This window comes from Sebastes umbrosus, chromosome 14, assembly GCF_015220745.1.
Source record: "Sebastes umbrosus isolate fSebUmb1 chromosome 14, fSebUmb1.pri, whole genome shotgun sequence".
NCBI classification, from domain to species: domain Eukaryota; kingdom Metazoa; phylum Chordata; class Actinopteri; order Perciformes; family Sebastidae; genus Sebastes; species Sebastes umbrosus.
Window position 1 is genome coordinate 8,468,033 of NC_051282.1, and position 19,152 is coordinate 8,487,184.

Sequence of the window (19,152 nt, forward strand, 5' to 3'; positions counted from 1 at the left end):
GTGAAACGCTGTACTTCTCTTCCTGAAGTCATTTCTATGTTAATGAGTCTCCTTGTGAGATAACGCAGGCAGCAAGGGCCTCGGACACACACACACACACACACACACACACACACACACACACACACACACACACACAGGCAGAGCAAGTGAGAAGGATGATAGGACCTGTCACTGCTCTCTGTTGATCTGTTCACGCAATTATTTAATTATTAACTGTAATCCTTCTTCTTCCCTCTCGCTCCTCACTTTTCTCTCACTCTCTCTCTCTCTCTCTGTTTGTTTTGATCGCTTTAATTCTTCTGTTTCCTCCTCTGTTTATTTTTTAGTCAGTCCGACAAACCAGCTCTTCCATCAGCTAAACAGTCAGGCAGCTCTGTCAGTCAGCTCATCACTCACTCCATCTTTAAGTCACTTACAGCCTGATTGTCGGTCAGTAAATCGGTCAGTTATGGCACTTAGAAGCAGATTGACAACAACGTACAGTTAATCCTACCACGCTGTATAGTTCCTCAACATGCCAACATTTAACAGTCGAGCATCAGTGTCCGCTCGTCTGTCTTTGGTCACCTTGACAAACATGCACAGAAGGACGGACGATAAGAGAGAAAGAAATGTCTGTTTCTTGTATATGAGCTTGTGTGACAGGGTCATTATGTACCTCTATATCTTACTCTCTGGTTGTTATAATTACACAAAATTGATCTGGTTACAGTTTATTTTGACTCCAGAAGATGTGAAGAAGTTCAGAACCCCTCCTCCATTTCTTCTTCTGTGGTCCCTACTATAAATCCCTTTTTGCCCCTTCCCCTCTCCCCTTTTGTACAATGATCCTGTGGGAGAGGTGGGTGTTATGTTACAATGTCTATCACAACCTTTCAAAACATTGATTTCAACGAACTGACATTTAAAAATAGTTGTTTTAAGAGTAACTAGAAAACCTAATGCATCCATTGGTACCAACCATGTCATACTAGCTTGTCAGGATTGTCAGATTTTGGCGAGGAAAAATTGGCATGGTCATTTTCAAAGGCGTCCCTTGACCTCTGACCTCAAGATATGTGAATGAAAATGGGTTCTATGGATACCCACGAGTCTCCCCTTTACAGACATGCCCACTTTATGATAATCACATGCATTTTTTTTTGCATGCAGTATAAATGTGTTATTTTCTCCTATTCTAAAATGGTGTGTTTGAATATTTTTGTGTGTTTAAATTGGGTATCGCTGTAAAGCTGAGACTCTTGTAGATCCAATGAGCCCAACTGTATTCATGTGTGATGATGTTAGTCCCCATAGTAGCCATTTCATATAGTGAGACCATTTTTGTAATTTGACCTTACTGTATAAAATGACCTGTTGTGACCTCTAGGATAATCACAGCCTCATGAAACTTTATAACCACAAACTAGAGACCTAGGGCATTCAGAGGATGGATGGCCTTCCTGGGTATATTGACAATAAGGGGGCTTCTGAGCAGTTTTTCAGAACAGACATCCAATCACCGAAAAATGCAATTCTTGCATAAACCTCCAAATATCAAAAGTTTTTGATACCAAATCACAGCATGGCTTTTTCTATGGTGTTCCTCAAGGTCTTGGTGTTTTAATGTGGTATTTTGGAGGAATTATTAATAATTTTGATCGATTTTTCGAGTGGTAAAAAATGGTTACATTTAGCCCCAAATCTGTGTAACAAATGATATCAACCCAAAGATTACTGCAACAACTTATGAGACATAATAGAGCATGGTGATTACCATCATATACTTCTATCATCACGTTCAAAGCCCTTATACACTCTTACAATTCAATTTAAATAATCAACTAATTAATGAATTCATGTTTATTTCTGATTTATGACTAGAACAACTTGACACACAGTGTTGATGTTCACCACGTCTATGTGACATCTACTGCTGACCTGCTATCTCCCCCTAATAAACCCCTGTACCCCCCTAAAAAAGACAAAAATTGGTTTATTGTGGGTCTCAGAGGGTTAAAGTTACGGCAGACTAAGCTAACTTCCGTTTTGTATACTGTATATGTTTGTGTAGGAGCTGGAGCAGGCACTAGAGATAACATGGAGGTTCTGTTTCCCCTATGTGTTTATCAGGATAAACAGAGGCCAACCATAAAGAGATGCCAGTATCACGACGTCTTTACTATCTGACCAACACAACGCAGAAGTCCACCTGGGTCACACATGGGTGTGTTCATTCACACACAAACATGCACACTGGGTATGTTTACATGCATGTGAGTGTGTGTGTGTGTGTGTGTTTGTGTTTGTGTGTGTGTGTGTGAGAATGAACATGCTCACTGGGTATTACAGAGCCATCTACTCATTGATTCTCACCGATTAATGAATATGGGGTCTGAATGCTCTGAGAGAAAGAAAGAAAGAAAGAAAACTATCAGTAAATAAATATATCCAAATAACAATTAGAGAGGGGGATACATGCATTTATTCATCCCTGCAGTCCTGTCATCCTATCACTTGTATTTGTCTCCAGTGACGAAGACTGGCTTTCATTCATTGCTGTTTAAACGGGCAATACAATGAGCTTTTAAACAGTTAGATCTGCTCACACACACACACACACACACACACACACACACACACACACACACACACACACACCCTCTCTCAAACCGCCTCACAAAGACACTCACACATGTTCATATGTGCACACAACGGAGTCACGTGAGCAGAGAGAGACATAATAAACAGGCACACGCGCCTACAGTACGCTACACGCAAACATTCACTCGTGCATCCTCGTGCACGCGCACCCCGTGTGTTAAGTGAACTGTGAAGCCTCAGTGTGCCGCCTTGTGTGGAAGGAAGGAAGCCTCGCTGGAGTGGAGAATCATTAAAAACGGTCCGTGGCTCTTTAAGTGGCATCTCTGCTTCTCTCCCGGGCGCGATTCTTCATGCATCGCTTGCCAATCTCTCTCTCTCTCTCTCTCTCTCTCTCGCTTTCTCTCTCTCTCTCTCTCGCTCTCTCTCTCTCTCTCTCTCTCTCTCTCTCCTTCCTTTAACTAATCAGTGCGGTGCAGGGGCTGCTGGCGCCGTGCAGGCGGAGGAGGACAGAGGGAAACAGAGAGGGAGAACCGCTGCCGCTGCGCTTCGACCAAGGACAGCGACACGGCGAACATTCAGCGCCGCGGCGAACATTCGGCGCCGCGGCGAACATTCAGCACCGCGGACAGCGCTCCAGACGCGGCAGAGGCTCCACACCGCTACAGCGGCAAGCGGCGAGGCGCGGCGCTGCGCTAAAACCTAAAAACACTAAAAGCTGCATTAGACGCGGGTGTTTTTTGTGAACAAATCTGACAACAACATTATTTTGATATGTCTATATAGTCCAATAATTACAACCAATTGCTATCTCCTATTATCTCCACTGCGCTTTGACGCTGGTAGTCCACTTTGGATGCGTCTCTGCTGATGTCCCTACCATAAGAAGTAACTATACATATTGTCTCCTCGCCGTCCTTTATACTGACGGCGGTGCGGCGGTGGGCGGGACATGCGGCAGCGACGCGTCCTCCATTAGCTCCTGAAGGACGCAGTCAACCCAGCGAGTCCAATCCGAGCAGAGCGGCGCGGCCTCGGGCGGAGTTTGAGGAGACGCGCGGTTAGTTTTAGTTTGTGTTGGTTGGACCGAGAGGAGGAGGAGGAGGAGGAAGACGAAGAGGAGGAGGTAGGACGACGACGGGGAGGAGGAGGAGGAGGAGGAGGCGACGGCTGTCATTTTTTTTTTCATTTGTACCAACTGGGCACGTTTCTCCGGAGCAAACCGAGGCGAGGTGTAGCTGACTGTCCTCCAGGCTCCAGCACGCGGACGGTCGGTCGGTCGGAGCCGGCTGTGGGTGAACTTCAGCGGCCACAGAGAGAGAGAGAGAAGACGGCTGTTTTGTAGAAGATTAATCACGTCTAGGTGTCTTTTTTTGTGTGCATATTTAACTTAAAGGTCTCCACTGCAGATAATGTATGAAAAAAGCTGAATTTATTGCGTGTTTCTAGCTCGGACATCGAAGGAGGAGGAGGAAGGAAAAAAAAAAACATGTCAGTGAGTCAACAGCTGGAGAGGAAAACACACGACGGATCTTCTCTCTTCATAGCTGACGTATGGGCTTTATTCAGCAGTCCATTCAGTCAGTAACTCAGCAGGAAACACACAATAAACCTCATCTGTTTTTTGCTGTGAGAGAGCTTGTCGAAAGGAGAGGAGGAGGAGGAGGAGGAGGAGAAGGAGGAGGACATCCTTCATCCTTCACCGGTCATCCAGCGGTGAGTGAGCCGCCTCAACGATGCTGCTTTAGGGGTATAGAAACACATTAGAGACCCTCTTTTCCTTTTTGACGGGTTCACAGAAAACAAACTCCCTTTTTTTTGTGTTTTTTTTTAAAGATGGAGTCCTCCCACCACCACGCAGGCTGTTAATGGTTAACAGATTAATAATAAGGGAGCAGAAGAAGTTGAGAAGGAAGGAGGAGGAAGAGGAGAGATAAAAGAAGAAGAAGAAGAAGAAGAGGAGGTGGATAAGGTGGAAGGATGGATAACTCCTCCGCTCTGACTGACTGACTGACTGAGTGAGGCCAGCAGCGTCGGGCAGTCGGGGACAACCGGTGGTCGTTAAAAACCTCCGGTGTGCGCGTGTGTGTGTGTGTATGTGAGGGTGGTGGTGGTAAAAACCGGTTTTTGATGCGCGAGAAAGTGACGTGCCGCCCTCCCACCTTCCCGCCCTTTGCCACGAGCCTCTATGTCAACTCAACATCTGGACGAGGCGGCCAAGTTCATTTGTCGCTTATAATAAAACAAAAAAAAATCACCTCCTTTTATCTTTATTTTTCATTTTTTTTAATTTTTTTTTTTTTGAGAGTGTTGAATTGAACCCCTCACTCTGACTCTCTCCAAATCTCGCGGGATATAAAAAAAGGAGGAGAGGAGGAGAAGAGAAAAAAAAACAGAGATTAAGACGAACAAGGAGCCGCCTATATGAAGATGCTGATGTGTGACCGCGGCGTCCAGATGCTCGTGACGACGGTGGGCGCGTTCGCCGCCTTCAGCCTCATGACCATCGCCGTCGGTACCGACTACTGGCTGTACTCGCGCGGGGTCTGCCGCACGAAGAACAGCGGCGACAACGACACGAGCCGCAAGAACGAGGAGGTGATGACGCACTCCGGCCTCTGGCGAACCTGCTGTCTGGAAGGTACGTGATCAGTCTGACTGACTGGCTGTCTGTCTCTCTCTCTCTGTGTGTCTCTCTCTCTCTGTGTGTCTCTCTCTCTCTCTGTGTGTGTGTGTGTGTGTGTGTGTGCGTGCGTGCGCGTGCGTGTGCGTGTTTGCACGAACATGTCTTTCTCTGTCTTTTCCAAGTGTGCACATAACAGACACACACACACATCCTGTCTCTCCTACTGTCTGTCTAACACACCAGAGAGGAACATTGGTGTGTGTTCAGTGTGACAGCATCCCATAATCCCTGAAACTCAGCCTGTCCTTTCCTTTCTCCAGAGTTCACCCTCACATCCTTCACTTCTCTGCATCATAAAATAGAATAATAGAATATTTATTGATGTGCTCTTGTTGTTGTCATCACTGCATAGCTGAAGGTACAAATAAAGCACCAACAGACAGCTGGCTGTGTTATTAGCCAGTCAGCTGCTGCACCACCTCACCACCACCACCACCACCAACAAGTACCTGGATCTGCACACACTGTTGCTGGGACTCTTGCACACATGCAGCGTTGTTATAGGAATTTGTTCTTTTGAAGCCATCTTGTTGTTGCAGGAGCGAGAAAAAAATACAAATTTAGGCAGCGTTCATTTGGGAACCACTAGAGTTGAGAGTCGATTCATGCGAAATACACCCTGATTTAAAGCAGCAGTGGGTAGAATTGGAGCAAATATGATTAAAAAAAGGTCACTATATCCTGACAGTAGTGCATGAGACAGGTAATCTGAAAAAAATCATGTGCCTCTGTGTCCTCCGGTGTCCTCAAGTGTCCTCCGGTGCTCCCATAAAGGCGAAATCTGCAGGATTACACAGACCGGAGGAAAACAACCAATCAGAGCTGAGCTGGAGCCTGTCGTCTCTGAGCTAACACACCAGAGACTGCCTAGTTTGACCGTTTGATCAGAGTTTGCGAGTGATTGACAGGTGTCTCCCTTGAAGTTAAGGTTTAAGTTACAGGTCTTGCCGTAAGAATCTATGACCGACATGCACAGCGACCATTGAGGATAATGTGTTGTGGAAAACCGTGAGTTCCTGTTGTATTTCTGAAGAGAAGTTGGGTTCTTTCCATTGACTATTGACTATTGATCATGTATTTGGAGTCAGGATGGCCATACAAGGTCTGTCTGCTACTTCCACATTCATCACACAGGTGTGCTGGTTGTTGCTTGTTCCTGCTGCATCAGTGCAATTTTGGACATCATGTCCCACAGTCAGAAGCAATGAAACTCTTTTGCAGCTTCACCTGTAAGAATGTTCATAATTATTGCTGCCAGTCATATTACTGTTATGTCATTTCTGTAGGCTGGTGGCTTCTGCATAACCTCTACTCTGGCATATTTTTGTCGGTCTGTGTCCTTATTTTGCATCATTAAATTATTTAAGTGAGATCATAAAACCAAAAAAAAACTGCTCCATTAAATTACACTTTTTTCCCCCCAGCAACTCTGATACCACCTGGCTTCAGAGACACATTCCTGAATTTACACATTATTGAGTTTACTTTAATTGGTAATACTTTGTTACAGCATGTTTATGAGGCTCCAAACTTGGCAAAGTGAAGGAAAACACTAGTACCTTATGAGAAGACAAAGTGAGCATACGATAAGACAGAAAGCACAGGGACAAGTAAATGTGTCTGTGGGGAATTGTGGTGGTGCATCGCCTTGGGAAGAAGTTTGTGGATGCAACATTGGTGTGTGTGTGTCATAGATTTGTTCCTGGGCCTTGACCTTGGCTGCATGTCGTCCTCTATCTCTTTCCACCTTTCCTGTTGCCTTCCCCGTGGACTCTCAATTGAAGCAGAGACGTCATAATTCCATTTTAAAATGTCTCTTTTTCTGTCAGAGAAAGGTCAAATCACTTGTGTTCCAGCCAAATCCATGAAAACCAACAAAACATTTTTAAAATGACTCTAAACAAAGCTTTTTTTTAGCAGCTATTTATTGACATCTGGCCATCTTTGTACTGTATTAGAGTTATAGATTGATTGGTAGCAGTTGTTAATGTGTCCCAAATTATTGGCTGCTGACACTTTGACAGGACATTGTGTCCACTACAACAGTACACTACGTTCCAGGCAACCAAAGATGCCAAACACATGATTGATTTGTCTCCAGGATAATCAGCAGTTTGTGGTTTGGACGGGAATCCAAGCATAGACGTACGTATATAGATATATACTATAAGTTCTAAACAGGAATTGGATGAGAAGAATATCAGTCAGCACAAAGACAACTCCAGCTGTCAGATTTACAAGTTGTACGGTGTGTATTTAAGACATACAGATAAAAACGCTGTGATTTAACCAGTGGGCAACCTCCGGGTCTGAGAAGTGAAGCCGATGCCTCAAACTTGCATTCTTTTAACAGCCAGCAGGGGGCGACTCCACTGGTTGCAAAAAGAAGTCTGATTGTATAGAAGTCTATGAGAAAATGACCCTACTTCTCACTTGATTTCTTACCTCAGTAAACATTGTAAACATGAGTTTATGGTCTCAATCGCTAGTTTCAAGTCTTCTTCAATACAGCATGATGTTCATTTCAGTCAAATAGACCATAAAGCAGGGTATGCTTTAGAGCGAGGCTACCTTGTGATTGACAGGTCACTACCACGGCGTTGTCCGGTCTGGGAGTTGGCCATGTTTTCGTCTTAGAACTTTAACCCTTTCACAGTGTGTTTTCAGTTCATGAAAGTTAATATTAGCATTTTGGTCGCCTAAAATAATGTCTAATTCAGCATTCGGTTGTGCTTAGCTCCACCCTCTCGTGTCACTTCTGTTTGCAAAAAACCAAGATGGTGACGGCCAAAAACCAAGATGGCGACGGCCAAAATGTCAAACTCGAGGCTTCAAAACGGCAGTCCACAAACCAATGTGTGATGTCACGTTGACTACGTCCACTTCTTAGATACAGTCTATGGTTGTGTGAGGCCAAAACTCTTTGTAAATGTAGAATTTTTCCTATCTGATGCTTCATCGTGACTTGACACATAGTTCACTGTAAATGATTTGACTTCGGGACAAGTAAACTTTGTTTTCAATTACCGTTAAAAAGATGCATTGCCTCCAGTAGGAGCATGTATGTGTGTCTTTGTGCATGTGTGTGTGTAAGATGCAGCCAGACATAACCATCTCATTCTGGGGGGCAGAGAAGGCTATTACAGGGCCAGATGGTGCAGGTATAAGGCTTTATTGAACACACACTCTCATTTGCATACACACACACACACACACACACACACACACATACATGCACGCACATACTTGTAATTGAATGAATAAATAGACAAATTCTAGGATATTCCCAAGCCACCAAACAAGCACAGCTGTGGGAGCAGTACGCCAAATTAACACAATGTCAGCACAATGTCAGTGCATGCACACATGCACAGGCTCACATGCGACGGACATATACTCACTCATGCACACACACATGCACACAATAACAGGACTAAAGTGAATATGTTCTCTTATCTTCTGGGTCGTCACGGTTTTATAATTCATAAACGCCTCATAAACTGACAGGAAATGGACGTCTCTTGACTCGTGTACATGTGGCTTGTAGTCTGCCTGACATCAGAGAGTGAGTGGATGAGAGATGGAGGGGGGGTAGAGAAACATCATGTATGCTGTGTTCTTACAGTAAATGTATCGAGCAGTCATGCATATGAGCTGTGCAGCATGAAGCATGCAGCACATGTTACAATTCTTTCACAGACAATATGGGTCAAGAGGAAGAAAGCCTGAAGAATCGTCCTATTTTTATCAAAGAAAATATAAAGATAGCTTTGGCAACAAACATCATTGATGAGCTAAACGTGACTTGTATGTGTATTTTTTGTGGTGTTATCAGGTTTCTTGTGCACTATGATAACTTACGTTCCCATTTACACCTTAACATGATCTATATCAGGATATGAATGCAGGTGTGAATGCAATCTTTCTGCCCAACTATTTGAAAGCTCACATAAGTCCGCCTCTTCCTGCTCTCTCAAGCTGCCTGGCAAAAAGCTACAAACGACCCTTACTCAGTTTTGCCAGATTGGACTGGTTTCTGCCCATTTGGGCTGCTTTTGTCAACATTTGGCGGGGTTTTGGAAATATTGTAAACAATACTACCAAACAAGCTGACATTTTATGGTTAAAAACATTTACAAAATTCAGTAAATTCATTCAAAATTCATTGTGTCCAATCACTCATACTACTGACTTATTTAATTTGAGAAATATTTGATTGACATAAGCTGTATTCAATCGTTGTTATGGATAAGGAAGGACCTACTTTCCTTGACGTCATCATCATTGACATTGACATTGGAAATTGTATATTTGGTTGTCAGTCTGCACTCATTGTTTGGTTATTTGATGCAGATATGAAGCTTTGTATGCTGTTTTTTCTATTGCGCATGCAATGGTTTCACAGTATTACACAGGTTTCTGGCAAAGTTATGATTTGGGCTGTTTTTTATTAAATTGAGTGGGTTTTAAATTGTGATTGGGCTGGCAACTGTCAATCTGATCGTTCCCCAAAGGAAAAGTAAGTACCTGGGATGTGGCATATTTGTTGAAAAGTCTGCCACATTGTCATATCCCGCTCTCCTCTTAGTATGCTTTCCTATTTTCCAGTTTTCCGTAACTATTCCCTGTTTTATTTTGGTATACTCACCTTTGTCTCTTGTTACAGATACTTCACTTCCTGCCCTTGTGTGTTATGGTGCCTTCAAATGAAACTTGTGAGCTTGTGTTTACAACATGGGAAGTCATGTACACAATATGCGTGGCGTTCAAGTGGTTAAGTCGTGAGAACACCGCTGCTAAGCAACGTCAGTATTAACGTTACTGTCTAGAAGCCACAGAGGCTAACAATTTAGCAAGCCAGCAAGTGGGTAATGTAATGCAGGAAATGCAAAGACACAATGACAGAGGTGAAGGTGAGGCTGTTGGGAATATCAACATTTTCTTCAGACATATTATAAAATTACAAAGAATTACAATATACGACTAAACTTTCAATATATTAACTTATTATGTACCGAAAAATTAACTTCCATGGCCTCCGCCATTTCTGACAACATCAACAAACACGTCACAAGTCGTGAACTTGGAGCTTTCAGAAACTTTCCACTTGAGGGGGGCGTTCATATGGACTCTTCTCGTGAACACGACCCCATTTGAAGGCACCATATTTAGCCCACCTTTGTGATTGTCTGCCCCGCCCTGATTGTTTTCACCTGTCCCTCATCAGCCCTGCTGTCACCTGTCCCCCGTAACACCCTCCTTTCATTGTGGATTTAGTCTGTCTGCTCCCCTTTGTCTTTGCCAGTTCGTGACTTTCTAGCGTGATTTAGATCTTGCTTCTGTATTTTAATACTTTGCCTAGCATTTTTTTTTTTATACCTTTGCCTAATTTTGGACTGAATTCCCATGTTTTCTGGTAAAAACCTTTTATTCTATCCGCCCGGTGAGTATTGTTTTTGAGTCCGTCGTCTGTTGGCACCATTGTTACAGACCTGAAATCTGGGACTGTCTTTCATCAATTAATTGCAAAGCACCAGCACAACTTTGCTGCAATTGTTACGAAAGAAAGCATTCACAAAGTCTCTCTGTGCCTTTCCAGAGAGAAGTCTGAAACAAATAGAGAAGGAAGTGGGCATAATATGCACAAACATACACATATCTATATAAAATTCTCATAAAGTAAATAATCAAATCACATTTTTTCCAGAAAAATATGAAAGATATTACAGCATAACCTAACCTGTAGAGAAACAAAGCATTCGTTAGGGATGCATCGATCCGACTTTTTCAGTCCTGACACCGATATCGATACCTGGGCTTTGGGTATCGGCCGATACCGAGTACCGATCCAATACCTGTGTTTAATTCATAAGCTGTATGCCTCACTGTGTGGAAGTGACGGGGATCATTCTGTTATGTTTAAGGCAACATCAGGCCTGACTTAAACATTGCTTTCCTAACTTTATAAAACAAAATGTAACAAATAAATACAGAGGTGTAAATTCACTGAATTGTTATTTATTATTGAAATAATAAATCGTACACCAGCAACTTGGTAAAACAAATCTTAAAAATTAACAGAAATGACAATTCAGGTGTAAACATTTTTTATTGCAGCAACAAATTGGTCAAAACTTAAACAGGAATCAAAATTCCAGTATATAATTTATATAATGTACATATAGAATTTAAATGAATGGATTGGCCCCATTGTCACCGAAACCCAATCCAGCTATTTGAGTCAGTATCGGCCCGATATCCGATCAGGTATCGGTATCGGTGCATCCCTAGCGTTCGCAGGGTCTCTTTTACATGAACGTCTGTGTCTGTGAATATACCATGAGTATTGTCAATGGGGTCTATGTTACTGTAAGTGCAGTGCGCTTTAATGTGCCCTTTATTCGTGATTATATCTTTGTGGTTCCTCTACCATGCACCAACAGTTTGTGTGTGTGGTCAGGTTGGGGTTTCTTGCATGCAGTGAATGTGTTATTATGTGTCTGTGCAGGTGTACTGAGGTGTTCACACTGTGATAAATGAGCATGAGAAAGCCAGGAAATGAGGAGAGGATGAAGGGGGGGGAGTATAGAGCGTGAATGAAGAGAGACCAGAATGTGCATGAATGAAGCGGGGGAGAGGGGTGGCAGGTGATGGATGAGCTGTGCATGGCCTCTGTTTCAGGTGAATCTCTGGGGAGTGTTTGACCACGCCGGGGATCTAAATGATCACCTGGTAATAGAGAGAAGGAAGAGGGTTTTAAACAGAGATGGGGACAAAAATGATGACCCAGGGGGCTGCGGGAGGAACGAGAGAAAGGAAGGAGGGGGCGTGGGGGGAAGGAATGAAGGACGTAGATGGAAAGCAAAAGGAGGGGAAAGGGACTGTTTGTACGAGTTTAGAAAGAAAAGAAAAAACAGGGTGAAGACAGATACACTAGGTAGCCAAAAGTATGTGGACGCCCTTTTCCACATACCTCTGTGTGTTTTTAGTCCGGGGTTATTAGGGGAAATCTTACTACTACAGCGTACATTGGGTGCATCCCAAGTCTGTTTTTGAACTCTGCAACACAAAATGGTCCGCCAGTGCATACATGGGTATTTCTGCTTATTGTGATGTCATTTCTTGGAGTATCTTGAAATGCTTTATATCTGTCTATGCTAAAATGTTATGTTAGTCAGTAAACCATAATAATTGATAAAAGTATTGAAAATGTAACAGAGATCGAATGTTTTTTCATAAAATCTTTTCACACAAAACATACTAATCAAAACAATTTCTACATGTAGAATTTTTTTACACTCCACAAGCTATTTGAAATATATATATATATATCTTTTTATATTTTTTTTGTTTGTTTTTGAGATATGCTCATTTTTATGAGCAGATTGAGTGCAAAGGCGTTTTGATAGTTTAGATATGTTCTGCAGGTAAAGTAAAGTAATGACATCATCACGAACGTACAACATGACAACGCAAAAAACAGAAGCTCCGACCTCAACCACTTGAAACCCCTTTGGGTTGAACTGGTGCAAGCCAGGCCTTTATAGTCCTGAACCAGTGCCTGATTTCATTAATGCTCTAGTGGCTGAATGGGAGCAAATTGCTGCAGCCAGGTTCAAAATCTTGAGGACAACTTTCCCTGAGAGAGAGTCCTTATATCAGCATTTTAATGTCCATTGTCTTGGAATGAGATGTGACTGTAAAATTGGCAACATAATGTGGCTGGATGCTGGAAACAAGCAGGTATGAAAGTGAGAAGAGATGAGAGGAGATGAAGGGGAGATTGGAAAGGAATGAGTGGATGTTTTTGGTAAAGAGAGTAGAGAAAACGAGGAAGAGTAAAGGAGGGATGATGAGAAGATTTGAAACGGGAACAGAGAAATGTTTTGGAGTAAGAGAACAGGGGCGTTTGAGGAAGAACAGAGTGAGAAAAGGAGGGAAAGAAGAGAGAGAAAGAGGAGAGGTGTGCAACCAAGCAGAACCTGTCCCGTTCACTTTCATCAGCCATCACCGTGGAAACTAGCCTCTTCCTCTCTCCCCCCTTTTCCCTCTCCCTCATCTTCTCCCTCCTTCGCCTGGAAAGAGGTAATCAGAGAGAGTGAGAGAGGTAGAGACAGAGAGAGAGAGAGAGAGAGCCACAGTCACCCACACTGAGCTGTCAGAGGCGCTCTGAGGAAACAAGCAGTCCAATTTGCTCTGCTTTTCAACTTCCTTTCCTCTCCCTCGCTCACTCCCTCCTCTTCCTCTCCTCTGTTTTCTAGTTGACAAAACGCTTTATATTCTGCATGTGTTTGTGTTTGTGCATGTGGCTGGGTTGAGACAGGCCACACACATGCAGCTTTTGGATGAACACATCAACTGATTAGGGACAGCTCGCCTGGGAACGAGGCTGTCCTCACCACAATAACTACAGCATTGGTCATTTGTTCCAATGCCTAAAACAACCGACGTTTAAGCTTTACTGACACAGACCAACCGTAACACCGGAAAACCTGTGGTACTAACAAGGTAGATCGCTGTTTGCATCTGTTTCCTACCAACAGTAAAGGTTGGTTTCTTTAGATCAATTCAATTCCTAGCCTTAAACAAGTAGTTTTTAGCGACGCTAGCAACAAGCCTCTAGGGAAAGAGATGTCTTTGGTCCTGACTGAAATATCTCAACAACTATTAGATGGATTGCCGTGACATTTTGTACAAACATTCATGGTTCCCAGAAGATGTACCCTAATGACCTTGGTGACATAGTGCCATCACAATATTCAAATTTGAGGGTTTGAGCGGAATGTCTCGACAACTATCGGATAGATTGGATTGAAATTTGGTGCACACATTCATGTTTCCATCTACATGAATTGTAACAACTTTGATGATCCTCTAACTTTTTATGTAGCGCTATCATCAGGTCCAAATTTTATTATGTCCGATACTTTGGTTTATGACCAAATGTCTTACAAACAAAATGACGTTCCCATTAGCCTTAGCTGTACTTTGTGTTTAGTGCTAATTGGCAAATCTTAGTTTTTGTAACGGTAATTTCTAATGGTTTTTGAAACCACAGACAAACGATGTCTCCTGGCTGTTAGAGGCGTCAGATCAGAAAACGCTGCATTTTAGAGGGCACAGACAAGGAAAAGCTAAAATCCTTTAACTGGTGGAGTTGTTACAGTTTCTGTGATAATTAAGGTTATATTAGTGGAGTGGTTCGCAAACTGTTTCTTTCATGCTGAAAAAATGTATGCCCCCCTCACATAAACTGAATCAGCTAGTAACAATAATTGGAGAACTTGTAACAAAAAAAAAAACATATTCAGTTTCATTAAAATAGTATTATCTACAACATAGAATGGATTTCTTTTTTGCACATATTGCTCATGATTTACTGTTGTGGAAATTAAATTTTGAAGGTTAATTTTGCCCAAACTGCTAAAGCCTTTCCACACAAAAGATTCAAGGCTATCCTACTACATCAAACAAGATAAGATAAGCTTCCTCTCATGTCAGTTATATAGCTTGTAGCATTAGACATTCAACTTCTAAATCAACATTCAATAACAAAGATAAGGCTACACTAATATTATGAGTATTATACTATTTGTAGAATTATATTCCAGTGGTGGCTGTGTAGTAGTGATGCGCGGGTCGACCCACAACCCGTAGGTCGGGCTAGAAAACATCATGTGTTCGGGCGGGCGGGTGGCAAAGCAGCGTTCCGAGTAAGTTATTAATAACTTACAGAAACATTGCGAGCAATAGTCCACCTTCTCTTCACCTCTCTCTGTCACTCTCTCTCTCCCTCAAACACACAGCGAGCGCCGGAGTAGTCAGTTTATACCTACATGTATTTGTGTTGAAGAAACTGACAAGTTATATTCATTAAAGAAAGTTAATTTAATAAAGAAAAGACTAACTAATTTAATCCAATAAATCTTTTTTAGTCAAATTGAGGATTTTGTTTGAGGATTTTAAATTTCTTTAACGGTGATCACGTCATAAAATATGACGACAGACATTCAAAGCTTCATTCGAAAACCTCAAAATGACCTTCAGTCCTACAGTCCTACATTTTACTAACCTGAACTACTTTGCTTATAGATCACTCTTGGTTGATTATTGTTACTTGAGTTGTCTATGTTTTTTGCAAGGGTCTTTTAATTTGCAATGATTTATTTATGGAGTTTCAGTGTTTGACCTGTAACTCTGCTGTACATACAGTGTGTGTGTCTGTGTGTGTGCGTGCGTGCGTGCCTGCATGCGAGAGAGAGAGAGAGAGAGAGAGAGAGTTAGATCAAGGACAAACTGCTGGCTCTTCATGGCCAGCTCGTCACAATCGTGGTTGCATCTGGACACACACTGTTGTTTGTGTTTGTCTCCTTTTTAACCTTGATCTGAGGCACTATTTTTTTTCTAGTAGAACATTTTCTGTTTAGTATGCAGACTGCATTACTGTCCTGTAATTTCACAAGTAGAACTAGACTGATACAGCATACAAATATTTCTGTTTTATTTGAAACACAATAACATACAAGGTTACAATGCAATTAAATGGGCACACCTTTAACCAACACATGCCATAAGACCTGATATTGCTATTGATAAGTGTATTTTCCCCCAAAATAGGTTCACTATTAGAAAGGTACAATTTTTATATTGAAATTGTTCAAGATTTCTAAAATTCTCAAGCTAAACTTCCCTTCGAAAATTTCCAGAAACTGACTGACCCTTGTTTCAGCTGAAGACAAAGGTTAAATAAGATGATTCAACAGATAGATGGGAGAAAGACCGCAGAGAGTGCAGGCCTACCAGGGAAAGTTAGAGATAGCAGGGAGCGAAGGAGAGACTGAGGAAAGAGGTAAGGAGGTGCAAAAAGAGAAAGTAAGATGTGGGGTAAAGCTAAATAATGAAAGTGTGTCTGTAGCTCAGCACTCTTAGGAACAGCCAACATTTAGTCAGGAGTCAGTGAAATGGAAAGTGTTTCTGCTCTACCTCTCGTCTTTTAGCCCTTGGACCTGCTCTACTACTGTTTTCATACATAACATTAAAATGTGCATGTGTGTGTGTGTGTGTGTGTGTGTGTTTCAAGAGCTGGAAACAGGAGCTGTATTATTATCTGTCTTAAAGTAGGCTTTTTGGCGTTAAAACAAAGGTCATCATTATGTAAATGTTCTGTGATGCCTATAGTCAAGCATACCAGGCTTGTTTGGGATATAGCTGCAATTATTATTATCACTTTACATAGTACAAGGAGACCTTCCTCCCTCTTTACTGTGATTTATTTTCTTTTTTTTGCTTTCTAAATATGCTTTGACGTCATGGTTTTACGGCTTACGAAGAAACAATAGCACACGAGCGGGAGTGTGTACGTGTATTTGCATGTTCATATGTGCATGTGTTTATACATAAGTGACGGCAGCAGTATACTGGGCCCAGTAGGAGAAACTAAACCACATGACTCACTGAGACACACAGTCAAGCACATACTGGACTCCCATCCCCATTTGCCGTGTCCCATAATGCCTTGCTGCGGCTGTGGTCGCAGCTGCCCTCAGGCCACGTTGACCTTTGTGAGGCAAATGTCTCCTGATAGATGCTCCCACTGTGTGTGTGTGTGTGCGTGCCTGCGTCTATGCGTGTGTGTTTGTGTGTGAAAAGTAGGATGTGTGTGTGTGTTAGTTTTGCTGTTAATTAGATTGAAAAAAATACAACAATAGCAAATGTGCATGCCCCATACATGCTTGCTTAATGCAAATGTATGTATATATTTATTACTTGAAATCAATTATCAACACAAAACAATGACAAATATTGTCCAGAAACCCTCACAGGTACTGCATTTAGCATAACGAATATGCTCAAATCATAACATGGCAAACTGCAGCCCAACAGGCAACAACAGCTGTCAGTGTGTCAGTGAGCTGACTTGACTATGACTTGCCCTAAAACTGCATGTGATTATCATAAAGTGGGCATGACTGTAAAGGGGAGACTGGTGGGTACCCATAGAACCCATTTTCATTCACATTTCTTGAGGACAGAGGTCAAGGAACACCTTTGAAAATGGCCATGCCAGTTTGGAGCTGTATTTAACCACCGCGAAAAGTTAGTATGGCATGACTGGTATCAATGGATTCCTTATGTTTTCTAGTTTCATATGATACCAGTATCTCAGTTTACACGTTATTATTGCGTTAACTTTGCCCTAATTTTCATACATTTTTCACCCAACGATTATCCCCAGAGAGGAAAAATTGTAATTATTCATGGACAGTGATATAAAATGTCCGTTAACACTGAATGAGTATTCTAGCATTTATTGTTATGTGTATTGTAAGTCTTTTGGAGAACCAAACCTATGGGGGGTCAGTGGTGGTATGTAACATGGTATGTTGTGCTAAACATATTTGGTACCATTAAAATCGCATGTGACTCCAGCCTGGCCTTTTTTCTTCCTTTTTAATAATACAAAACTATTAACATTACATTTTAAATCATGTTTACAATATTTTAGACTGCAAAAATGGACAACTAAATCTGATTTCAGTTGGACTTTGAAGGCTTATGGTTCAATTTGACAGTGTTTATTCTACCAACTCACAATAGTAGGAGAAGATCCCAGTAGTTTATGTCTTGTTTGAGTTGTAATAAAACTGGAGGATGGAAATTAGCTTATAAGAGATGTCTAGGGTCTAGTTGCCATATTCCAGGGTATTTGACATCATCAGGTATCAGTTTGCTTAGTCTCAAATATGACAGAATCTATGCAGTAGTTTTAAGGTCTTTGGCAGAAAGGTTTTTATATATAAAGAAGAATATCGTCTGCATATTGCAAAACTTTATGTTCTGTACCACCATTTTCCCTTTCCTATACAGGTTGCTATGAATTGCTACGGATAGTGGTTGTAATGGTATATAATAATGATATGAAAAGGCAAGCTTGTTTGCTTCCACACTGTGAATGAAACTGTTGAGTTATGGTATTTGTATAAACAAAACAGTCTTCATCCAGTGTACTATCTTGGGTCCAAATTCAAACCTTTCAAGCACACTGAACAAGTTTTCCTATTATTTTATTAACTCCATCTGATCAGGCGAAATAATAGTGGGAAGGACTACATCCAAATGGCCTCTAATATAATTTCACTAGAATTTTGCTGTGTACATTTAATAATGAAAGTGTCCATTAGGAACTGCACTGTAACTGATCTTTGTCTTTCAGTAGGAGTAAAATGGTTGTTTGGTGACGTCTCAGGGAGAGGACTTTAATCGCTGCAATAACCTCTGCTGTGGTGAACAGCTTGTCAATATCTTCAGTACTGCTATCATGGAGTGTGTTTGCATGGACATGAGTATCCCGGTTATGAGGCTTATCCCGGTTTTGCACACGCGCCCGTGATGTTTACAAAAACAAACCGGCAATGGGAGACGCGAGCGACAGGAAATATTAAACCACTCTTATGAATGTGTTGTGATGCAGATTAGGTATTAGCATTTGTATATTGAGTGGAGGTGATTCATCACCCCATTTGATACATGTCATTTTGTATTGTTTTCAAGGAGGAGCTTCTGAATGAAAGACCTACACTTCCTCTAAAATAATTCACTCACTTTTGCTGAAAGATTTTAGGCAATCTTTTTCTATCTCTGCCTTCCTGTTTCTTCTGGAGGTGTTCTCCTGAGCCAAAAAGCTTAGTGATATTTAAATAAGCCATTGCAACCTGGAGGGCTAATATCATTGAAGTTGAGGTTTACAGCATAATCAATCTGAATTAACATTCGTTCACACAATACGCTGGCTGGGAGACAGAGAGAGAGAGGGGGAAAGAAATGTAGATTGAGAAGGCAAGGGAAATGGTGATGTTGAGTAAGCAGATGTCAAAGGAAGAAGA

At 41.8% G+C, this 19,152-nt stretch overlaps 1 protein-coding gene across 3 annotated transcripts in view; it reads left to right on the top strand.

The window, feature by feature from the left end:
• Positions 1 to 3,727: 3,727 nt before the first annotated feature.
• cacng3b (calcium channel, voltage-dependent, gamma subunit 3b) overlaps positions 3,728 to 19,152 on the top strand; it is a 30,081-nt gene continuing 14,656 nt past the window's right edge. The window contains exons 1-3 of one of the 3 annotated variants that reach the window (XM_037793410.1): positions 3,728 to 3,946; positions 4,033 to 4,299; positions 4,420 to 5,224. In XM_037793410.1, the coding sequence (XP_037649338.1) occupies positions 5,008 to 5,224 (217 nt within the window). In that variant the 5' untranslated portion in view covers positions 3,728 to 3,946; positions 4,033 to 4,299; positions 4,420 to 5,007. Of the gene's footprint in view, positions 5,225 to 19,152 lie in introns of all 3 variants that reach the window. The other 2 variants (XM_037793408.1, XM_037793409.1) reach the window with 2 other exon arrangements.